At 62.6% G+C, this 21,305-nt stretch overlaps 3 protein-coding genes and 1 long non-coding RNA gene across 24 annotated transcripts; 3 read left to right on the top strand and 1 right to left on the bottom strand.

Annotated features, from left to right (window-relative positions):
* Positions 1-251: 251 nt before the first annotated feature.
* Positions 252-9,745, bottom strand: PEX19 (peroxisomal biogenesis factor 19). The gene is given in 9 exon segments (XM_052676563.1): positions 252-680; positions 3,217-3,261; positions 3,335-3,511; positions 5,100-5,261; positions 6,282-6,367; positions 8,036-8,201; positions 8,318-8,344; positions 8,346-8,431; positions 9,657-9,745. Coding segments are annotated over 9 exon segments (879 nt in total). The 5' UTR covers positions 9,712-9,745; the 3' UTR covers positions 252-605.
* Positions 1,108-1,556, top strand: LOC128077422 (uncharacterized). Its single transcript, XR_008205000.1, has 2 exons — positions 1,108-1,202; positions 1,435-1,556. It is a non-coding gene; the product is annotated as an uncharacterized LOC128077422 (long non-coding RNA).
* Positions 9,746-10,734: 989 nt separating the features above from the next.
* CCT3 (chaperonin containing TCP1 subunit 3) lies at positions 10,735-21,279 on the top strand. Its single transcript, XM_052676536.1, has 14 exons — positions 10,735-10,865; positions 12,104-12,165; positions 12,500-12,550; positions 12,639-12,701; positions 13,340-13,436; positions 13,683-13,800; positions 16,577-16,763; positions 17,061-17,210; positions 18,746-18,878; positions 18,969-19,050; positions 19,142-19,322; positions 19,529-19,774; positions 20,483-20,614; positions 20,935-21,279. The coding sequence occupies exons 1-14, from the start codon at positions 10,835-10,837 to the stop codon at positions 21,037-21,039; spliced, it is 1,638 nt and encodes a 545-aa protein (XP_052532496.1). The 5' UTR covers positions 10,735-10,834; the 3' UTR covers positions 21,040-21,279.
* LOC128077420 (uncharacterized) lies at positions 17,217-18,739 on the top strand. Of its 21 annotated transcripts, XM_052676548.1 has the most exons (4): positions 17,217-17,877; positions 18,088-18,107; positions 18,138-18,287; positions 18,318-18,739. In XM_052676548.1, exons 1-4 carry the CDS (start codon positions 17,352-17,354, stop codon positions 18,618-18,620), a joined length of 999 nt encoding a protein of 332 aa, XP_052532508.1. In that variant the 5' UTR covers positions 17,217-17,351; the 3' UTR covers positions 18,621-18,739. The 21 variants fall into 21 exon arrangements, 14 of the variants coding, with proteins under 14 accessions (XP_052532508.1, XP_052532519.1, XP_052532517.1 ...); XM_052676559.1 differs by lacking the exon at positions 18,088-18,107 and having other exon boundaries at positions 17,217-17,857; positions 18,208-18,257; XM_052676557.1 differs by lacking the exon at positions 18,088-18,107 and having other exon boundaries at positions 17,217-17,857; positions 18,208-18,287.
* Positions 21,280-21,305: the final 26 nt, after the last annotated feature.

Here is a 21,305-nt window from a genome sequence, read left to right as displayed (position 1 = left end):
TTATTGTAGGGTCACCCCATGTCATTGTAGGGTCACGTGTCCCCCCGCCATGTTATTGTAGGGTCACCCCGTGTTATCGCATCGTATGACCCACGTATCGTATTGTGTGACCCCCATTGTGTCACTTAGGGTCACGGCCCCCCCTTATGTTATGTAGGGTCACCCCACGACCCTTGTTGTGTTATTGTAGGGTCGCGTCCCCCCCGATGTCGCTGTAGGGTCCCCCCCTGTGACTGCAGGGTCCCACGAGCTCCGCCACGCGGCACTGCCGCGGTTGCCGTCACCTTTATTGGGGCCGTGGCGGCCGCTCACCGCCTGCGGTTCGTCCCCCCGCGTGGGGACAGCGCTGTGGGGTTGGGGACAGGAACGTCCCCCCCAGCCCGGCACCCGACTCCTCCTGCCCTCAAAGTGACGTCCCATCCCCACGGGGACATCGGGGGACATCGGGGACGCCGCACCCAGCGCCGCACCCAGCGCCGCTCCGCGTCCCACGCAGCCGCGCTCCTCTCCTTCGTCCTCATCATCCTCACATCGGGCGTTAATGACCCTAATTAACGAGGCGGGGGCTGGCCTCAACGCTCAGCAGCGGGGAGGGGACGTCGCTGTCACATCACCAGGCACTGCTCGCCGGTGGCCTCGGGCAGAGTCAGCCCCTCCAGGTCCAGGTTGAAGCCAGGGGGCTGCAGGGGACAGCGGGGATGGAGGAGAATGGGGACAGCTCAGCACCCCCGAGGTGGGACGTCCCCAAAGGGCACCGTCCCCATAGGGTGCCCAGACCCTCAAGGAAAGGGAAGGGACAGCTGGGGACAACTGGGGTTGGATTGGAGATGGAGGTGATGAGGGACAGTTGGGGACAACGGGGGTTGGATGGAGATGGAGGTGATGAGGGACAGTTGGGGACAACTGGGGTTGGATTGGAGATGGAGGCAATGAGAAACAGTTGGGGACAAATGGGGTTGGATGGAGATGGAGGCAATGAGGGACAGTGGGGGACAACTGGGGTTGGATGGAGATGGAGGCCATGAGGGACAGTTGGGGACAAATGGGGTTGGATGGAGATGGAGGCAATGAGGGACAGTTGGGGACAACTGGGGTTGGATGGAGATGGAGGCGATGAGGGACAGTTGGGGACAACTGGGGTTGGATGGAGATGGAGGCAATGAGGGACAGTTGGGGACAACGGGGGTTGGATGGAGATGGAGGTGATGAGGGACAGTTGGGGACAACTGGGGTTGGATTGGAGATGGAGGCAATGAGAAACAGTTGGGGACAACTGGGGTTGGATGGAGATGGAGGTGATGAGGGACAGTTGGGGACAACTGGGGTTGGATTGGAGATGGAGGCAATGAGGGACAGTTGGGGACAACGGGGGTTGGATGGAGATGGAGGTGATGAGGGACAGCTGGGGACAACTGGGGTTGGATGGAGATGGAGGCAATGAGGGACAGTTGGGGACAAATGGGGTTGGATGGAGATGGAGGCAATGAGGGACAGTTGGGGACAAATGGGGTTGGATGGAGATGGAGGCAATGAGGGACAGTTGGGGACAACTGGGGTTGGATTGGAGATGGAGGCAATGAAGGACAGTTGGGGACAAGTGGGGTTGGATGGAGATGGAGGCAATGAGGGACAGTTGGGGACAACGGGGGTTGGATGGAGATGGAGGTGATGAGGGACAGCTGGGGACAACGGGGGTTGGATGGAGATGGAGGTGATGAGGGACAGCTGGGGACAACTGGGGTTGGATGGAGATGGAGGCAATGAGGGACAGTTGGGGACAACGGGGGTTGGATGGAGATGGAGGCAATGAGGGACAGTTGGGGACAACTGGGGTTGGATGGAGATGGAGGCAATGAGGGACAGTTGGGGACAAATGGGGTTGGATTGGAGATGGAGGTGATGAGGGACAGCTGGGGACAACTGGGGTTGGATGGAGATGGAGGCAATGAGGGACAGTTGGGGACAACGGGGGTTGGATGGAGATGGAGGCAATGAGGGACAGTTGGGGACAACTGGGGTTGGATGGAGATGGAGGCAATGAGGGACAGTTGGGGACAAATGGGGTTGGATTGGAGATGGAGGTGATGAGGGACAGCTGGGGACAACTGGGGTTGGATGGAGATGGAGGCAATGAGGGACAGTTGGGGACAACGGGGGTTGGATGGAGATGGAGGCAATGAGGGACAGTTGGGGACAACTGGGGTTGGATGGAGATGGAGGCAATGAGGGACAGTTGGGGACAAATGGGGTTGGATTGGAGATGGAGGTGATGAGGGACAGTTGGGGACAACTGGGGTTGGATTGGAGATGGAGGCAATGAGGGACAGTTGGGGACAAATGGGGTTGGATTGGAGATGGAGGGGATGAGGGACAGTTGGGGACAAATGGGGTTGGATTGGAGATGGAGGCAATGAGGGACAGTTGGGGACAAATGGGGTTGGATTGGAGATGGAGGTGATGAGGGACAGTTGGGGACAACTGGGGTTGGATGGAGATGGAGGCCATGAGGGACAGTTGGGGACAACTGGGGTTGGATGGAGATGGAGGCAATGAGGGACAGTTGGGGACAACTGGGGTTGGATGGAGATGGAGGCAATGAGGGACAGTTGGGGACAACGGGGGTTGGATGGAGATGGAGGCAATGAGGGACAATTGGGGACAACTGGGGTTGGATGGAGATGGAGGCGATGAGGGACAATTGGGGACAATGAGGGTTGGATGGAGATGGAGGCAATGAGGGACAGTTGGGGACAAATGGGGTTGGATGGAGATGGAGGCAATGAGGGACAGTTGGGGACAGTTGGGGACAATTATTGGGGACAGTTGGGGATGGTGGAGGGCAATTAGGGACGGCTGAGGACAGTGGAATGCAAACTGGGGACAATGAGAGACATTTGGGGGACAACTGGGGACAGTCAGGGACTGCAGGGGACAATTGGAGACAGTCGGGAACCGCTGGGGACAGTTGGGGACAACTGGGAATGGTTGGTTGAAGGACAACCGGGAACCCGTGGGGATGGGTTGGGGACAACAGGGGGGCGGCAGGGGACAGCTGGGATGGCTGAGAGCTGGGGGACACGTGGGGACAGTTGGGGAGACCTGTAGGGACAAGTAGGGACTGCTGGGGACAACCGGGGATGGTCGAGAGCCGGGGACAGTTGGGGACAACATGGAAAAGACCCCCAGGGACAGCAGGGGACAGGGGGGGACACTCACCGCCTCGCCAGCCAGCTCCTTGGGCGGGTGCCCCAGCTCCTGCAGCTGGAGAAGAGCAGCGCCCCATCAGCGCCCACCGCCAGCCCCGCGTCCCCTGTCACCCCCACCACGTCCCCACCTGCTGCATCAGCTCCAGCACGGCCTCGAAGCGCGCCCTCCTGTCCCCCTCGCTGTCCTCGGGTCGCTCGGCCTCCAGCTGCTGGCAGATGCGGCCCATGACGCCGTGCTGCGCCCGGTAACGCTCGTACTGCTCCTCCGGCAGCGCCGCCCGGTGCCGCTGCAGCCACTCGGGGTACTGCGACAGTGACAACAAGCAGCTCCCATCTGTCCCCTTCCCCATCCCCAGGGCCTTCACCCCCCAGCTCCCCACCAGCAGCGCCGTGCGCCCCAGTGCTGCCCAGTGCAGGCGCTCAGGGTGCTGTGACAACAAGGAGGTGTCTCCACTGTCCCCATCCCCAAGGCCTTCGCCCCCCAGCTCCCACCAGCAACACCTCACCGTGCCCCCCAGCACTGCCCAGTGCCACTGCAGCCACTCGGGGTGCTGTGACAGTGACAACAAGCAGCTGTCCCTGCTGTCCCCAGTCCTCCCACCTGTCCCCATCCCCAGGGCCTTCGCCCCGCAGCCCCCCACCAGCAGCGCCCCACTGTGTGCCCCAGTGCTGCCCGGTGCAGGCGCTCAGGGTGCTGTGACAGTGACAACAACGTGTCCCCGCTGTCCCCATCCCCAGGACCCTCACCCCCCAGCTCCCTACCAGCAGCACCCCACCGTGTGCCCCAGTGCTGCCCAGTGCCGCTGCAGCCACTCGGGGTGCTGTGACAGTGACAACAAGCAGCTGCCCCTGCTGTCCCCAGTCCTCCCATCTGTCCCCTTCCCCATCCCCAGGACCCTCATCCCCCAGCTCCCACCCAGCAGCACCCCACCGTGTCCGCCAGCACTGCCCAGTGCCGCTGCAGCCACTCGGGGTGCTGTGACAGTGACAACAAGCAGCTCCCATCTGTCCCCTTCCCCATCCCCAGGGCCTTCGCCCCCCAGCCCCCCACCAGCAGCGCCGTGCGCCCCAGTGCTGCCCGGTGCAGGCGCTCAGGGTGCTGTGACAACAAGGAGGTGTCTCCACTGTCCCCATCCCCAAGGCCTTCGCCCCCCAGCTCCCCACCAGCAGCGCCCCACCATGTGCCCCAGTGCTGCCCAGTGCCGCTGCAGCCACTCGGGGTGCTGTGACAGTGACAACAAGCAGCTGCCCCTGCTGTCCCCAGTCCTCCCATTTGTCCCCTTCCCCAGGGCCTTCGCCCCCCAGCCCCCCACCAGCAGCGCCCCACTGTGTGCCCCAGTGCTGCCCAGTGCAGGCGCTCAGGGTGCTGTGACAGTGACAACAACGTGTCCCCGCTGTCCCCATCCCCAGGACCCTCACCCCCCAGCTCCCCACCAGCAGCGCCCCACCGTGTGCCCCAGTGCTGCTGCAGCCACTCGGGGTGCTGTGACAGTGACAAGGAGCTGCGCCCACTGTCCCCAGTCCTCCCATCTGTCCCCATCCCCAGGGCCTTCGCCCCCCAGCCCCCCACCAGCAGCGCCCCACTGTGTGCCCCAGTGCTGCCCGGTGCAGGCGCTCAGGGTGCTGTGACAACAAGGAGGTGTCCCCGCTGCCCCCGCTGTCCCCAGTCCCCCCACCTGTCCCCATCCCCAGAGCCTTTCCCCCCCAGCCTCCCACCAGCAGCGCCCCACCATGCGCCCCAGCACTGCCTGGTGCTGCTGCAGCCACTTGGGGTGCAGTGACAGTGACAAGGAGCAGCCTGTCCCTGCTGTCCCTTCTGTCCCTGCTGTCCTTTCTGTCCCTGCTGTCCCTTCTGTCCCTGCTGTCCTTTCTGTCCCTGCTGTCCCCCCTCACCTTGTCGGTGATCTCCTTGAGCGAGGGGTAGAGCACGTCACGGCTCAGCAGGTGCTGCAGCACGCTCTGCACCACGGGCAGCACGCCGCCCTCCCCGCTGCCCTCCTCCAGCCCCAGCCCTTCCATGGCCTTCGCCAGATCCTCCTCTGATGCTGCCGAGCCCTGCGGGTGACAGCGGGGACATTGGGGACACGCGCGCCTCTCAGTTGGCGTCCCTGAGCCTCGCGAGGACGTGGGGACACCGGGGATCAGGGGACAGCCCTCTGTATGCCCAGGTCCTGTGGGGATGTGGTGACATCAGGGCTGGGGACAGCCCTCTATCCATGTCCCCAAGCCCTGTGGGGACACAGTGACATCAGTGACACCATGGACCAGGGTTGGGGACAGCCCTCATTCCACGTCACCAAGCCATGTGGGGACATGGAGGGTTGGTGACATCAGGGCTGGGGACAGCCGTCCGCCCATGTCCCCAGGCCCTGTGGGGACACAGTGACATCAGTGACAACAGGGACCAGGGTTGGGGACACCCTTTGTTCCACCAGGCCATGCAGGGACGTGGTGACTGACACAGGTGACAGCAGGGCTTGGTGACACCCCTCCATCCATGCCCTGGGTCCTGCAGGGACACGGCGATATTGGGGAGACCAGGGGTTGGGGACATCAGTGACAGCAGGGACCAGGGTTGGGGGCACCCTTCGTTCCACATCACCGAGTCGTGTGGGGACATGGAGGGCTGGTGACATCAGGAACTGGAGCTGGGGACAGCCCTCTATCCATGTCCCCAGGCCCCGTGGGGACACAGTGACATCAGCGATGCCAGGGACCAGGGTTGGGGACACAGTGACATCAGGAACCAGGGTTGGGGACAGCCCTCATTGCACGTCACCAAGCCATGTGGGGACACGGGGGGTTGGTGGCATCAGGAACTGGAATTGGGGACAGCCCTCTTTCCATGTCCCCAGGCCCTGTGGGGACACAGTGACATCAGTGACAACAGGGACCAGGGTTGGGGACACCCTTCGTTCCACGTCACCGAGTCGTGTGGGGACATGGAGGGCTGGTGACATCAGGAACTGGAATTGGGGACAGCCCTCAATCCGTGTCCCCAGGCCCCGTGGGGACGTGGTGACATTACTGAGACCAGCGGTCGGTGACACCAGGGCTGGGGACCCCCGTCCCCACCTGCAGGTCGGTGGCGTTCCGGGCCAGGCCGCTCAGCGTCTCCCTGAGGCACGAGGTGAACTCCTGCTGGGACGCGGCGTCGCTGCCTGCGGGGTGGGATGGGGTGGGCAGGGGCTGCGGGACCCCCACCTCCCACCCCACAACCCCTGAGGGCCTGCAGGACCCCCGCCCGCCCCGCTCCTCCCATCCCATAATACCCCCATGGGTCTCATCCCACCCCACAACTCCCCCACAGGGCTGTGGGACTCCGACCCCCCCCCTTCCTGCCACCCCACAGCCCCCCACTCCCCATCGGGCCCACGTCCCATTGTCCCCATTGGGGACGGCCTTACAGGGGTGGCTCAGCCCCCCCATGACGGAGCGTCCCAACCCCACAGGGGGGTCCAGGCCAACACGGGGATTCCCAGCCCCATATGGGGATTCCCAGCCCCATAGGGGGATTCCCAGCCCCACAGGGGGATTCCCAGCCCCATAGGGGGATTCCCAGCCCCACAGGGGGATTCCCAGCCCCATAGGGGGATTCCCAGCCCCACAGGGGGATTCCCAGCCCCATAGGGAGATTCCCAACCTCAGCAGAGCCCCCCGTGGAGAAGCCCTGGACCTACAGGGGGGTCCCAGCCCCATAGGTGGGGAGGGAGAAGGAAGCAGCCTTATAGAAAGTTCCCAAGCCCCATAGGGGGTTGCAGCCTCTTATAACAGCTCCCAGCCCCACATGGGCGCCCCAGCTCTCCATGGGGTTCCCAGCCCTATGGTGGGGGGGCACCGACCCCATGGATCGATCCCAACTAACTGGAGGGGGGGGGGGGGTCCTGGTGCTATGGGGGGAGGATCCCAGCCTCATTGGCTGCTCCCCAAGACCCCCCCCCCCCCCCCACAGCCCCCCCACAGCCCTCAGACTTCTCCCAGTGCCCCACAGCCCCCCCCCAAAACCCCCCTAGAACCCACTGGAGCCCTCTGTGCCCTAATGTTCACCAGCCCTATAGGAAGTTCCAGCCCTACACAGGGGTTCCTCAACCCCACATGGGTGCCCCGGGCCTTTATAGAGGGGGTTCCCAGCCCCACTGAGGAGGGGTTTCCAGCCCCATAGCAAGTTCCTAAAGCCTATTCAAAACCCCATTCCTATACAGATGATCCCGATCTCACATGGGCGTCCCAGCTCTCTGTGCCCCATAGAGAGACTCCCCCCCACCCCCAGCTCTCTGTGCCCCATAGAGAGACTCCCCCCCACCCCAAGCTCTCTGTGCCCCAAAGAGAGACCCCCCCCAGCTCTCTGTGCCCCATAGACTCCCCCCCCCTCAGCTCTCTGTGCCCCATAGAGAGACTCCCCCCCCACCCCCAGCTCTCTGTGCCCCATAGAGAGACTCCCCCCCCAGCTCTGTGCCCCATAGAGAGACTCCCCCCCCAACCCCCAGCTCTCTGTGCCCCATAGAGAGACTCCCCCCCCTCCCCCCCAGCTCTCTGTGCCCCATAGAGAGACTCCCCCCCCCAGCTCTCTGTGCCCCAAAGAGAGACCCCCCCCCAGCTCTCTGTGCCCCATAGACTCCCCCCCTCCCCCCCAGCTTTCTGTGCCCCATAGAGAGACTCCCCCCCACCCCCAGCTCTCTGTGCCCCATAGAAAGATTCCCCCCCCAGCTCTGTGCCCCATAGACAGACTCCCCCCTCCACCCCCAGCTCTCTGTGCCCCATAGAAAGATTCCCCCCCCCCCCAAGGATCCTGGCCCCCCCCCAACCCCTCTGACCCCCCCCCCACGGACCCACTCTCCCCGCCGCCTCCGACAGCTTCTGGAACTGCTCCACCAGATGCGGCTCCTCCTCCGCCAGCTCCTTCATGGCGCGCTCAAACTCAGCGGTCGCCTGCGAGGCCAATTCGCCATCGAAGAGCTCCTGGAAGAAGCGCTCCTGCGAGGCGAACAGCGACTCCTTTTGGGAGGGGGGGTTGGGGGGGGGGGTGTCAGAGCTGTGGGGAGGGGTCTGCGCACCCCCCCCCCCCCCCCCCCCCCCTCCAGCAGCCCTGGATGCGATGCACAAAGGTTCACCTGCGCTGTGGCGCCGGGGGGCTTCTCAGCGGCGTTGGGGTCTCCAGGAACGTGGGGAGGTGGGGGGGGGGGCGGGGGGGCCGGGCCGGGCCTTCTCAAAGTCATCCAGGGCACCTGGTGTGGGGGGGTGCAGTGAGGGGGTGACTCCCAGCCCCACAGATTCCCCCCCCCCAGCCCCACAATTCTGCCATACCCCCCCCCACAGCCCTGCCCCCCCCCCCCCCCATCAGAAGCAGCGCATCCACAGCCCCCCAAGACCACCCCCTCCACAACCCCCCCCACAGCCCTCAGACTGCCCCACAGCCCCCCCAGTGGCCCCAAATCCCCCCCCCCAGCGCCCACTGGAGCCCTCTGTGCCCTAATGTTCATCAGACCAGGAGCCCCACCGCCCCCCTACCTCCCACCGCCCCATTGCAGCTCCATACCCCAATAACCCCCCCCCAGACCCCACCTCACCCCCAGACCCCCCAAGCCGCCCCAGTGGGTTGCAGCCCCCTGCTTAAACCCCCCCCTAAACTCCCCATAACCGACCCCAGCCCCCCAGAGTCCTGCACCCCCCCCAGCCCCGGCTGGACCCCCAATACCCCCCCCCTCCATCCACAGCTCCACAGCAGCCTCCAGGATCCCTGAGTGCCCCATAACCTCTTCCAGGCATCACTGCCCCCCCCACAGACCCCCCACCCTCAAATTGCCCCACACCCCTAGAACTCCCTGTGCCCCCCAGTCCCACTGCAGCCCCCAAACTGCCTTGAACCCCAACCCCCCCCCCCCTCAGCACCCCATAGCCCCCCCAGGCCCCACTGCTCTTCTAAAATCCTCTAAACTGCCCCAAATCCCACAGAACCATAAAGAACCCCCACGGCCTCATAGAAGCCTACAGTCAGCCCCCACACCCCACAGAGCCCCATAGTCCCCCCCATAGCCCCCCCATACCTCCAGCACCCCCCCGACCCCACAGCCCCCATAACTCCAGCACCCCCCCGACCCCACCGCCCCCTCATACCCCCAATACCCCCAGGCCCCACAGAGTCCCATAGCCCCGCCACACCTCCAGCACCCCCCCGACCCCACAGCCCCTATAACACCAGCACCCCCCAACCCCACAGCCCCCATAACTCCAGCACCCCCCCGACCCCACCGCCCCCTCATACCCCCAATACCCCCAGGCCCAACAGAGTCCCATAGCCCCCCCATACCTCCAGCACCCCCCGACTCCACAGCCCCGCCATAGCTCCAGTACCCCCAGACTCCATAGCCCCCCCATATCCCCACTACCCCCGACCCCACAGCCCCCCCCGCACGCTCCCGGTACCCCCAGACCCCACGGAGCCCCGCTCACTCTCCAGCAACTCCTCCAGCTCCGGGTCCGATCCCGGCCCCGGCTCCGCCGCCATCTTCACGCAGCGCCACCTCCGCCGGAGGGATGGGGGCGTGGCCTCATAACCCCGCCCACTTCGTGCGACCCCCCCCCCCCCCGGTCAAGCCCCGCCCACTGCGCGGCCGTGCCGCTGCATCCCCTGCACGGCCGCAAGGGGGCAGCACAACTCACCCTCGCGCTGCGGCGCCCCTAGCGGCAGCAATGACGAAATGCAACGCAGGGGGCGTGCTGGAGGCGGGGCTTGGCCGTTTGTGGGCGTGGCTTCGTGGGCGGGGCCACGGTGTGGGAAAGCCCTGCAGAGGGCTTTAATGGAGCGCCGATGGGGTCCATGGCAGCCGCTTTCCGGGGGGGAAAAAGTTCCATTCCCACATTGCAGCTCCAGAAGCGGTGGTTTGAGGTTGGGCGCGGGGGGTGCCAGGTGGGAGGATAGGCTCAGGGTTTAATGCTGCAGCGTTTCGTGCATCTCCTGGTGCTCAGTCCCTGTGTTGGAGAGGGGGGGGGGTCAGGGTTTGCGTGCATCGCCTCCCACCAACCTGCACCCCGATACGGGGTTACCCAGTGCTGGGGGAGAACAGTGCAAGGGGAAAGGGTGGGAGGAGCGCTGCCCCTACCTTGTCTCTGTGTCTTTAACCCCATTCCAGATCCCATCCCACCTCCCTGTGCCCTCCCCCTCAGCACACCCTCTGTCACCTCACACCGACGGTCCCTCAACCTGCACTACGTTGAGCTTTACGGATGACAGAGCTCAACGGCTCCTTCTACTCTCCATAGCACCGTACAATGGTCCATCCCACCCCCCCCCATAGCACCGTACAATGGTCCATCCCACCCCCCCATAGTACCGCACAATAGTTTCGCCCATTCCGCCTACTGCGCATGCGCTCTGAATGCTCCCGCCATGCGCTCGGCTCAGCCATCCTGCACATGCGCAGTACAGCACGGCACCACCTACCTCCCCTCATCCGAACCGCTGAGCTCAGAGCGCTTCCTATTGGCTGCACGGCCCACCGCTCGGCCTCTGATTGGTCCCGGCGGGCCGGTAGGCGGGGATAAGGCGCTGCGGCGGCGGAGCGAAGTGCTGTCCGTGTGAGGCGGCTCCAGAACGTTCCGCCCTCTCGTTCGCCGCCATCGCCGCCGCCATGATGGGCCCGCGCCCCGTGCTCGTGCTCAGTGAGTGCCCGGGGGACCGCGTGGTGCCGACGGGATCGTGGGTGGGGGGTGCGCGGGGTGGCGGGGCGGCCGCTGCATCCCTGCCGCCATCGCCCGCCGCCATGTTGGATCCTCGGGACCGGGAGCGCCGGGGGGGGGGGAGGGGGAGGGGGGTCCTGGAAGGTGAGAGAAATGTGGGATCGCGGGAGGGTGGGGTTGGGGGGGTCGTGGAAGGTCAGAGAAGTGTGGGATGGCAGCACAGTTGGTTTTGGGGGTCCTGGAAGGCCACGGAACCATGTGGTCACACGGTGGTGGGGTTGAGAGGGTCCTGGAAGGCTGTAGAACAATGGAATCACAGAATGGTTGAATTGGGAGGGTCCTGGAAGGCCGTAGAACCATGGAAGCACACAATGGTGGGGTTGGGAGGGTCCTGGAAGGCTGTAGAACCATGGGATGGCACAGCGGTGGGGTTGGGAGGGTCCTGGAAGCTCAGTGGACAACAACAGGGTCACAGAATAGCAGGATTGGGAGGGTCCTAGAAGGGTATAGAACTGTGGGATCACAGAATGGTTGGATTGAGAGGGTCCTGGAAAGACCCCTGGAAAGACAGAATCACGGGACCACAGAGTGGTTGGGTTGGGAGGGTCCTGGAAGGTTGTAGAACAATGGAATCACAGAATGGTTGAACTGGGAGGGTCCTGGAAGCTCAGTGGCATAGCAGTGGTAGAATAGCAGTAGAACGATGGAGTCATAGAATAGTGGGATTGGGAGGGTCCTAGAAGTCCATAGAACTGTGGGATCACAGAATGGTTGGGCTGGGAGGGTCCTGGAAGGCCATAGAGCCACTGAGTGCCTCGGATTGGGAAGGATCTGAAAAATCACAAAACCATGGAATCACAGAATGGTGGGATGGAGAAAGGCCTGGAAGATCACAGAACTGTAGTGTTACAACCTGGTGGGGTTGGGTGGGTCCTGGAAGATCGTAGAACCGCGGAATCACAGAATGGTTGTATTGGGAGGGTCCTGGAAGATCATAGAACCACAGAACCACGGAATTGTGGGGTTGGGAAGGTCCTGGAAGACCATAAAGCTATGGAATGGCTTCGGTTTGTACCTTAAAAATCACAGCGCCAAGGAACTGCGGCGTGGTTGTGTTGGAAGGGATCCTGTAGGTCCAGAAGACAGAATCGCCGTGCAGTTGGGTTGGAAGGGGCACGATGGGATGGCGGCTCTTAGCAGTTTGTTTCTGTGTCCTGTAGGTCAGAATGTGAAACGGGAGTCTGGAAGAAAAGTCCAGGCTGGGAACATCACTGCTGCAAAGGTGCTGTGCTCTGCTGTGTGCAAGTGAAGGTTGGAGTGGAAGCAGTGGGTGAAACGGGATTTCGGCACGAAGAGCAATGGGTGGAACGTGGGGAGGGGGTTGGGGGTGGGGGTTTGAACCCATGAACCCATGGCAAAACCCTTTTCCTTCGTGAAATCTGAGCGGGTGAAACGTGGGGGTCGGTGCTGGGCGGCGCGGGGCTCCTCTGAGCGCCGAGGGCTCGGAGCTGCGCTGCCATTGCAGGCGGGCAGCGGGGGAGGAGCGGCGTGGGCTTATCCTGAAGGGCTGCTCTGTGACTCCTGGCGTCCCCTGATTCCCTTCTGTCCCCCCCCAGACCATCGCTGACATCATCCGGACGTGCCTGGGGCCGAGGGCGATGATGAAGGTGAGTGCTGCTGCCGTCCCTGCTGCGCCCTGGCTGAGCGCTGCGCGTCGGGGCGTCCTCACCAGCAGAGCTCATCTTCGGGTTGCAGATGCTGCTGGACCCCATGGGAGGCATTGTGATGACCAACGATGGCAATGCCATCCTGAGGGAGGTGAGTGCCTCCGGGAGGGAGGGCACGGCGGCTGGGGTTGGGGTTGGGGTTGGGGTTGGGGTTGGGGTTGGAGGATCAGCAGCGGCCATGGGGTTCTCAGTGGGGGGGCATTGAATGATCCTATACAGCGTTCCTCCTCCAGGAGGGGGGTTTGGCCCTCCAGGAGGGGGGTTTGGCCCTCCAGGAGGGGGGTTTGGCCCTCCAGGAGGGGGGTTTGGCCCTCCAGGAGGCGGGTTTGGCTCTCCAGGAGGTGGGTTTGCTCACAGAGCGCTCACTGAGCTCCTGTAGGACCACAGGGGTTGTGGTTGTGCCCACTGCGGTTGTCATCGGAATCTGAGGAGTCCACGCTTTGTTTTACTGCCCTGGATAAATAGGCCAAGAAATTGTTGGGTTTGTTTTAACGCAAATGGCACCGGAAGAGCATCGTAGGGATTGGAAAGGGCTGGAAAGCTGGGGGAGAGGAATGGTGTGATTCCCTTGGAAATAAGGGAGGGATTTTGTGCTTGGAAAGGGGAAAGGAATTTCTGTTTGCTCCCAGAAGGAAAGCAAATCTCTGTGCTGCGGTTGCGCAGAGCAGCTCGGCTCGCTGGGAGCGGTGCTGAGATCCCAGAGCACAGAGCAGCATTTACCCCCTGCAGATCCAAGTGCAGCACCCCGCTGCCAAGTCCATGATTGAGATCAGCCGCACTCAGGACGAGGAGGTCGGGGACGGGACCACGTCTGTCATTATCCTTGGTAAGGGGGGCACAAAACCTCCCCTGAGGTTTATTGTGTGCGTAGCAAAGCCGGCTGGGGACGCCTTGCGGGAGACCCGGCTGTTATTTGCAGCCCTAAAACTGGGGTTTGGGGATTTGAAAGGAGAGGAGCGGTGGGTCAGAGCTGTCGGTGGGGCTCGGTGCTGGCAGAGCTGTGCTGTCCCTGCGTGGAGCACAGTGATGCTGTGGGAGCACAGGGACCCTAACGCTGGACCCCCACCCGCAGCTGGAGAGATGCTCTCTGTTGCTGAGCACTTCCTGGAGCAGCAAATGCACCCAACCGTCATCATCGGCGCTTACCGCAAGGCTCTGGACGACATGATCCACGTCCTGAAGAAGATCAGGTCAGTGCACCTGGGTCAGGGAGCAGCTGAAGTGCCGTGGCGTCCATAAATGTGTGGGTCCCGATGGGATGCACCCATGGGTGCTGAGGGAGCTGGCAGACGTTGCTCAGCCACTTTGGTAAGTGGTGGGGGATGGGAGAGCTGCCTGAGGAGGGAAGGAGAGCAAATGTCAGTCCAGCCTTCGCAGAGGAGCTGGGTAGCTGTAGAGTATCAGACCACCTCCATCCAGCTGGGAGCCCGGATCCAACGGGGTCCCTCGGGTCGGTGCTGGGATCAGTGCTGCTCGGTGCACACAGCAGCAACGGGGGGGAGGAAATCGAGTGCATCGGAGGTGGTGGCCCGGAACTGGGAGGAGAGGCCGACAGGCAGAGGGCTGTGCTGCCACCCAGGGACAGCCGGGCAGGCTGGAGAGCCGGGGAGAGAGGGGATGAGGTGGAGCAGGGGCAGCGTAGAGCCCGGTGTGTGGACAGGAACGGCTGGGTGCCGGAACGCGTTGGGAAGCGGGGTGCTGGAGAGCAGCGGAGGGGAGAGGGACCTGGGGGTGGTGGTGGGCAGCGGGAGGACAGGAGGCAGCCAAGAAGGCTGAAGGCGCCCCGAGGCGCCTTAGAAGGGGGCTGCAGGAGGTCCAGGGAGGTTCTCCTCCCTCTCCGCACCCGGTGTCCACCAGCGCCTCCCATTTCGGTGGCTCTGCTGTGCCAGGCCGCCTCAGCCACGCCTTCCGGCGCAGCCTGCCGTCCCTCCCGGCGCTGGGCAGGACCCCTCTGTCGGTGCCCTCTGTTGTTCTCAGGCCGTTGCCGCGTCCCGCAGCAACTGCAGCGCTCGCTTCTGTGCAGCGGTTGCTCCGGCGCTCCGTCTGTCCTGCAGCTCCTGCGGCGCGGCGCCTTTTTCGTGCCGCTCCTTCGCATCTCCGTGCTCACGCAGGCAGAGCCGCGAGGCAGAACGCGGCGCGGTGCTGCTGCCGGCCCTCGCTCGAGCAGGAGGACGTCTGTGCCGACAGCCGGGCCGTTGGGCGGTGCGGGCTGGGAGGAAAGCGCTGTGCTCGGCCCTTCCAGGAGGCTGCTTTGGGAATCCTGCTCCCCATAGGTGCATCTGGTGCCGCCCTGGTGCCGTCCGTCAGCATCGGGCGTCGCAGGCAGTTCATCCCTTGGCTTTTCTTCGTTGCTCTCCGTTCTGTTCGGTTTTTCAGCCGCTTCCGCAAAGGCTGCGACACGAACTCGCAGAGGGGCTGAATGTCATCGAAGCCTTGAAGCTTTATTAATCGGCTCATTTATGAGGGCTCTTCTTTCCCCTCTGCCCTCGCTGCTGCCGACGTGGCGGCGTAGCTTTGCGCTGTTTAAAAATGCAAACGAGTGGTTTAAAAAGCAGCCAAAATCACAGCATCACAGAATTGTAGGGGTTGGAAGGGAGCTGCAGAGATCATCGAGTCCAACCCCCTGCCAAAGCAGTTCCTACAGCAGTCGCACAGCTCGGCATCCAGGCAGGTCTGGAACCTCTCCAGAGCAGGAGACTCCACCACCTCCCTGTGCAGCCTGTTCCAGTGCTCCTCACCTCACTGTACAGAAGTTCTTGCACATATTTGTGCACAATTTCCTGTGCTCCATTTCCGGCCGTTTCCCCTCCTCCTGTCTCCACTCCCCACTGAACAGAGTCCATCCTCGCCGTGCTGCCCCCACACCTCAGATATTCACAGACCTGGATCAGCTCCCCTCTCAGTCTCCTGTTCTCCATGCTGAACAGACCCAGCTCACTCAGCCTCTCCCCATAGCAGAGATGCTCCAGGCCCCTCGCCATCTTCCTGGCCCTGCGCTGTTCTGTTCCCAAGAGCTCCCTGTCTGTTTTGTGCTGGGCAGCCCAGAACTGGACGCAGGGCTGCAGGTGAGGCCTCACAGGACAGAGCAGAGGGGGAGCATCGCCTCCCTCCACCTGCTGGCCATGCAAGGCACCCCAGGACGCCATGTTGGGCACCCTGCTGCCCCATGGCAACCTGTCGTCCACCAGGACACCCAGGTCAAAATAACGGAGCAGAGCCAGCAGTGCAGAAATGACTGATTGCAGGCAGGAGGGCTCTGTGCAGCTCCGGCCAGAGCCACCACACAGCAGGTCCTTCAGTTTCTTGTCCTTACAAAGTCCAACCCCATCCAGCAAGGCTCTCTTGCACCCCCTGCTCCTTTGGGTGTCAGCAGTCCTTGTGGGTGATGCCATGGCTTTGGAGCAGCCTGCCTCTCTCAGGATCCTGCTCCTGCTCTGGCTCGTCAGCAATGAAAGTGGGGCTCTGTAACATTTCCACCACGCTGCGCTCTCCATTCTGTTTGTTTTTTCAGCCACTTCTGCAAAGGCTGCGACACGAACTCGCAGAGGGGCTGAATGTCATCGAAGCCTTGAAGTTTTATTAATCAGCTCATTTATGAGGGCTCTTCTTTCCCCTCTGCCCTCGCTGCTGCTGACATAGCAGCATAGCTTTGTGCTGCAGCCCTTGTGGATGGCAGCATGGCTTTGGTGCTCTCTCAGGATCCTGCTCCTGGTCTGGCCTTCATGGTGGAAGGGTGGCGCTGAGCTGCCCAGAGAGCCCAGGTTGGGCCGGGTGACCTTTCCAGGTCTCTCCCAATGCCCGACATCCGTGCTTCTATAGAGGTGGTGAGGAGGGCTGTGGGTTCTGCACAGCCCAGAGGGGTTTGCTTTGATAAAACACAGAGCTGGGGGGGGGTGGCACAAATTACAGCTCAGCTGTGGCTTGGAGCAGCGCTGGCTTGGCTGCTCAGCCCTTCCTGTCCCACAGCACCCCGGTGGATGTGAACAACAGAGAGATGATGCTGAAAATCATCAAGAGCGCCATAAACACCAAAGCCATCAACCGCTGGTCCGAGCTGGCCTGCAGCATCGCTCTGGACGCCGTCAGGACGGTGGAGCTGGAGGAAAATGGCCGAAAGGAGATCGATATCAAGAAATACGCCAAAGTGGAGAAGGTGAGTGCTGAGCTGCTGCCTCTGGGTGCTGCTGTGCTGGGTGGGAGATGCTGGGATGCTGAGGGGGGAAGTAACTGGGGTCTGCTGCTCAGCCTGCTCTGCTGTTCCGTCCTCTTCGGTGCTGTCAGCTATGAGCTCATGTTATGGGTTGCGTGTGCTGAGTGGGCAGCTTTGGGGCAGCTTTGGGGGCAGCTTTGGGGGCAGCTTTGGGGGCAGCTTTGCGTGTGTTTTGGGAGCGCAGCCGTGCAGCTGTGGTGCTGCAGGTGGATCTCGGCACGTCTCCCTTCTCTCTGTCAGATCCCAGGTGGTTTCAGCGAGGATTCGTGTGTGCTGCGTGGCATCATGGTGAACAAGGACGTGACGCACCCCAGGATGCGGCGCCTCATCAAGAACCCCCGCATCGTGCTGCTGGATTGCTCGCTGGAGTACAAGAAAGGAGAGAGCCAGGTGAGCGGGATGGCGGGGCTGGGCCGATGTTAATTGCTGTTAATTGCACGGGTCTCATTAGCAAAAATTCCAGCTCTACCAGCGCTCCCCCAGAGGTGGGGTAGGGGAACGGGTCGGCCATGAGGCAGCAGGGTGCCCAACATGGCGTCCTGGGGTGCCTTGCATGGCCAGCAGGTGGAGGGAGGCGATGCTCCCCCTCTGCTCTGCCCTGTGAGGCCTCATCTGCAGCCCTGCGTCCAGTTCTGGGCTGCCCAGCACAAAACAGACAGGGAGCTCTTGGGAACAGAGCAGCGCAGGGCCAGGAAGATGGCGAGGGGCCTGGAGCATCTGTGCTATGGGGAGAGGCTGAGTGAGCTGGGTCTGTTCAGCATGGAGAACAGGAGACTGAGAGGGGAGCTGATCCAGGTCTGTGAATATCTGAGGTGTGGGGGCAGCACGGCGAGGATGGACTCTGTTCAGTGGGGAGTGGAGACAGGAGGAGGGGAAACGGCCGGAAATGGAGCACAGGAAGTTGGGCAGCACTGTGCGAAGGAACGGCTGTGCAGTGAGGGGAGGAGCGATGGAACAGGGAGGGGGGGAGTCTGTGGGTCCCAACGTGTCTCTATGGGTCCCAATGGGTCTCTATGGGTCCCAATGTGTCTCTATGGGTCCCAACGTGTCTCTGTGGGTCCCAATGTGTCTCCATGGGTCCCAACGTGTCTCTATGGGTCCCAATGTGTTTCTATGGGTCTCAACTTGTCTCTATGGGTCCCAATGTGTCTCTATGGGTCACAGTGGATCCCAATGTGTCTCTATGGATCCCAATGGATCCCAACATGTCTCTATGGGTCCCAACGTGTCTCTATGGGTCCCAATGGGTCCCAATGTGTCTCTATAGGTCCCAACGTGTCTCTATGGGTCCCAATGGGTCCCAATGTGTCTCTATAGGTCCCAATGTGTCTCTATGACTCCCAATGTGTCTCTATGGGTCCCAATGGGTCCCAATGTGTCTCTATAGGTCCCAATGTGTCTCTATGGGTCCCAATGGGTCCCAATGTGTCTCTGTGGGTCCCAATGGGTCCCAATGTGTCTCTATGGGTCCCAATGGGTCCCAATGTGTCTCTATAGGTCCCAATGTGTCTCTATGGGTCCCAATGGGTCCCAATGTGTCTCTGTGGGTCCCAATGGGTTCCAATGTGTCTCTATGGGTCCCAATGGGTCCCAATGTGTCTCAACGTGTCCCTATGGGTCCCAATGTGTCCCTATGGGTCTCAACATATCTCTATGGGTCCCAATGTGTCTCTATGGGTCCCAGTGTGTCTCTATGGGTCCCACTGCTCACTGGAACAGGCTGCCCATGGAGGTGGTGGAGTCTCCTGCTCTGCAGATGTTCCAGACCTGCCTGCATGCCGAGCTGTGCGACTGCTGTAGGAACGGCTGGGCAGGGGGTTGGACTGCATGAGCTCTGCAGCTCCCTTCCAAGCCCTGCCATTCTGTGATGCTGTGACTCGTGAGCTCGGGGCCGGGCTCTGAGCGATGCTTCTCTTCCCCTGCAGACCGACATTGAAATTACACGGGAGGAGGACTTTGCGCGCATCCTGCAGATGGAGGAGGAATACATCCAGCAGATCTGCGAGGACCTGCTGAGGGTGAAGCCCGACCTGGTCATCACCGAGAAGGGCATTTCGGGTAACGGCGTCGCACCCCCTCCTTTAGCGGCCCCCATTGCGTTGTGAGGGCGCTGCCCACCCCTGACCGGGGCGCACGCGTCGCTTTCAGACCTGGCCCAGCACTACCTGATGAGAGCCAACATCAGCGCCGTCCGCAGGGTGAGGAAGACGGACAACAACCGCATTGCCAGGTGAGGTTCATCCCGCTGCAGGGCGCTCCCTGGGGGCGCTGCTGGCAGTTGTCACCCCGTGACGTCCCCCTCCGTCCCCATCTTTGAGCAGGGCCTGCGGGGCCCGCATCGTCAGCCGCACCGATGAGCTGCGGGAGGAGGACGTGGGCACCGGCGCCGGGCTGTTCGAGGTGAAAAAGATTGGAGATGAGTACTTTGCCTTCATCACCGAATGCAAGGACCCCAAAGCCTGCACCATCGTCCTGCGTGGGGCCAGCAAGGAGATCCTGGCGGTGAGTTCTGCCCTCCGTGCCTGGCGTCAGTCATTGCTGATGTTGTTGTCAGCGGTGGTAGTTCCATGCACTGCCTGCCTCCCCAGCCGGGCTCCTGCCTCCCCAGCCGGGCTCCTGCCTCCCCAGCCGGGCTCCTGCCGCCCCAGCCGGGCTCCTGCATCAGCACTCTGCATTCAGTACTGCTGTTCTTCCTCCCCCCGCTGCAGGAGGTGGAGCGCAACCTGCAGGACGCCATGCAGGTGTGCCGCAACGTGTTGGTGGACCCCCAGCTGGTGCCAGGAGGAGGGGCTGCAGAGATGGCCGTGTCCCACGCGCTGACGGAGAAGTCCAAAGGCATGACGGGGGTGGAGCAGTGGCCCTACAGAGCCGTGGCGCAGGCGCTGGAGGTCATCCCACGCACGCTCATCCAGAACTGCGGTGCCAGCACCATCCGTGTGCTCACCTCGCTGCGGGTGAGGCGCCTGGCTCCTGTGGGGCAGCTCCTCCGGTCTGCTTCTGCTGCCCCGTGGCTCCTGTGGGGCAGCTCCTTTCCCCTGCTCCTGTGGAGCTCTTCCTCCTGCCCCCCCAGCTCCCATGGAGGCTGATCCTTCCTCCCCCCAGGTCCTGTAGGGCACCTCCTTCCACCCCACCGGCTCCCGGGGGGTCGCTTCTCCTGCCCCCAGGTTCCTATGGGGCTGCTCCTTCCTCCCTCTGGTTCCTATGGGGCAGTTCCTCAGGCTGAGCCTGCAGCTCTTGAGCAGTTGCAGCGTTCTTTTGCGTGGTCGCAGTGCTGTAGGGGTTGGCAGGGACCACTGGAAGACCCCCTTTCCCCCCTGCTTAAAGCAGGTTCCGTGCACCAGAAGTAGCCCGGTGGGCTTGGATCTCTCTGGGCTCAACTGAGATGGAGCTCCCAGGTTCCAGTTTGGTGGAGGGACCCACAGAATCATAGAATGGACCCCAAGGATCAGCCCCTCCAACAGCAGGGGTTCCAACCCCTCTGCCTGCTGCAGCTGTCGGGATTGCAGTTGTACCGCAGCCGAATGTGGAATTCAGTGCTTTGTTTCAACGATGAACCCCTGGGGGTGGGCAGGGCTCAAAGCTTCCTCTGTCAGTGCTGAGGTTGGGAGAGGCGAGCGCTCACCTTTCCCTCGTGCTCAGCAACCTCTCTGCCCTCCCTGCAGGCCAAGCACACCCAGGAGGGCAGCCAGACGTGGGGGGTGAACGGGGAGAGCGGAGCCTTGGCTGACATGAAGGAGTTGGGGGTCTGGGAGCCCCTGGCCGTCAAACTGCAGACCTACAAAACGGCCGTGGAGGTGAGGAGGGGGGGGGAGTGAGGGGGGACGACGACGAGTGTCTGCTGTGTCTCCTTCTGGGCAGGGAACGTCACTGCTTGGTGCAGGATGAGCGCTGGGAGGGCAGCACAGCACGGCGCAGCTCAGCTCTGCGGTGCCTTCAGTTTCAGCCCAGCGTGAGCGTTTGCTCCCTGGGGTTGGGTCACCGCTGGGGGCTGCCGTCCTTTCCTGGCGGTTGGGTGGAAACGTTGATGCTCGCAGCTGCTGCTCTGCGGGATGAGGGCTGCCCTTGTGTGCTTCCATCCCTCGCTTTTTGCTCTGACTGTGGGCTTTCCCTGCAGACCGCCGTCCTCCTGCTCCGCATCGATGACATCGTGTCGGGACACAAAAAGAAAGGCGAAGAGCACAGCAATGCGCCAGCACCCACTGAAGCAGCCCAGGAGTAGTGGGGCCGTGGGGCCACATCTGGGGCTGCTGTTTCCCCCCCCCCTCCCCCATCCCGAGTTGGAGCAAAGGGTCCCAAAGTCAATTGCCCGAAGTTTGGGGGGTGGGATGGGAACGTGGTGACGGGGACACACAGTGCCTGGGCACGGGGGGGAGCTGTTGGTGTTTAATTTAAGTCTGTAATTCCTTGCAGTTTGCCTCAACAATAAAAGGCATCGCACCCCGCGGGGCTCCATTGTGAACAGCCGTGAGCTGTCTGTCCCCGAGC

The sequence above is a fragment of the Tympanuchus pallidicinctus genome, unplaced genomic scaffold, assembly GCF_026119805.1.
Source record: "Tympanuchus pallidicinctus isolate F22 unplaced genomic scaffold, pur_lepc_1.0 scaffold152, whole genome shotgun sequence".
NCBI classification, from domain to species: Eukaryota; Metazoa; Chordata; class Aves; order Galliformes; family Phasianidae; genus Tympanuchus; species Tympanuchus pallidicinctus.
Note: the sequence above shows the minus strand (reverse complement) of the source record. Positions and strands in the feature narration are given on the sequence as shown.

Bases quoted from the DNA above. Each gene is read 5' to 3' on its own strand.
- LOC128077420 (XM_052676546.1), top strand. From the start codon at position 17,352: ATGGCGTCCTGGGGTGCCTTGCATGGCCAGCAGGTGGAGGGAGGCGAT. The intron at 17,928-18,137 runs GTTTCTATGGGT...GTGTCTCTATAG, and splicing joins GTCTCTATGGGTCCCAATGT to GTCCCAATGTGTCTCTATGA. The intron at 18,288-18,317 runs GTCCCAATGGGT...GTGTCTCTATAG, and splicing joins GTCCCAATGTGTCTCTATGG to GTCCCAATGTGTCTCTATGG.
- CCT3 (XM_052676536.1), top strand. From the start codon at position 10,835: ATGATGGGCCCGCGCCCCGTGCTCGTGCTCA. The intron at 12,551-12,638 runs GTGAGTGCTGCT...TTCGGGTTGCAG, and splicing joins GGCCGAGGGCGATGATGAAG to ATGCTGCTGGACCCCATGGG. The intron at 17,211-18,745 runs GTGAGCGGGATG...CTTCCCCTGCAG, and splicing joins ACAAGAAAGGAGAGAGCCAG to ACCGACATTGAAATTACACG.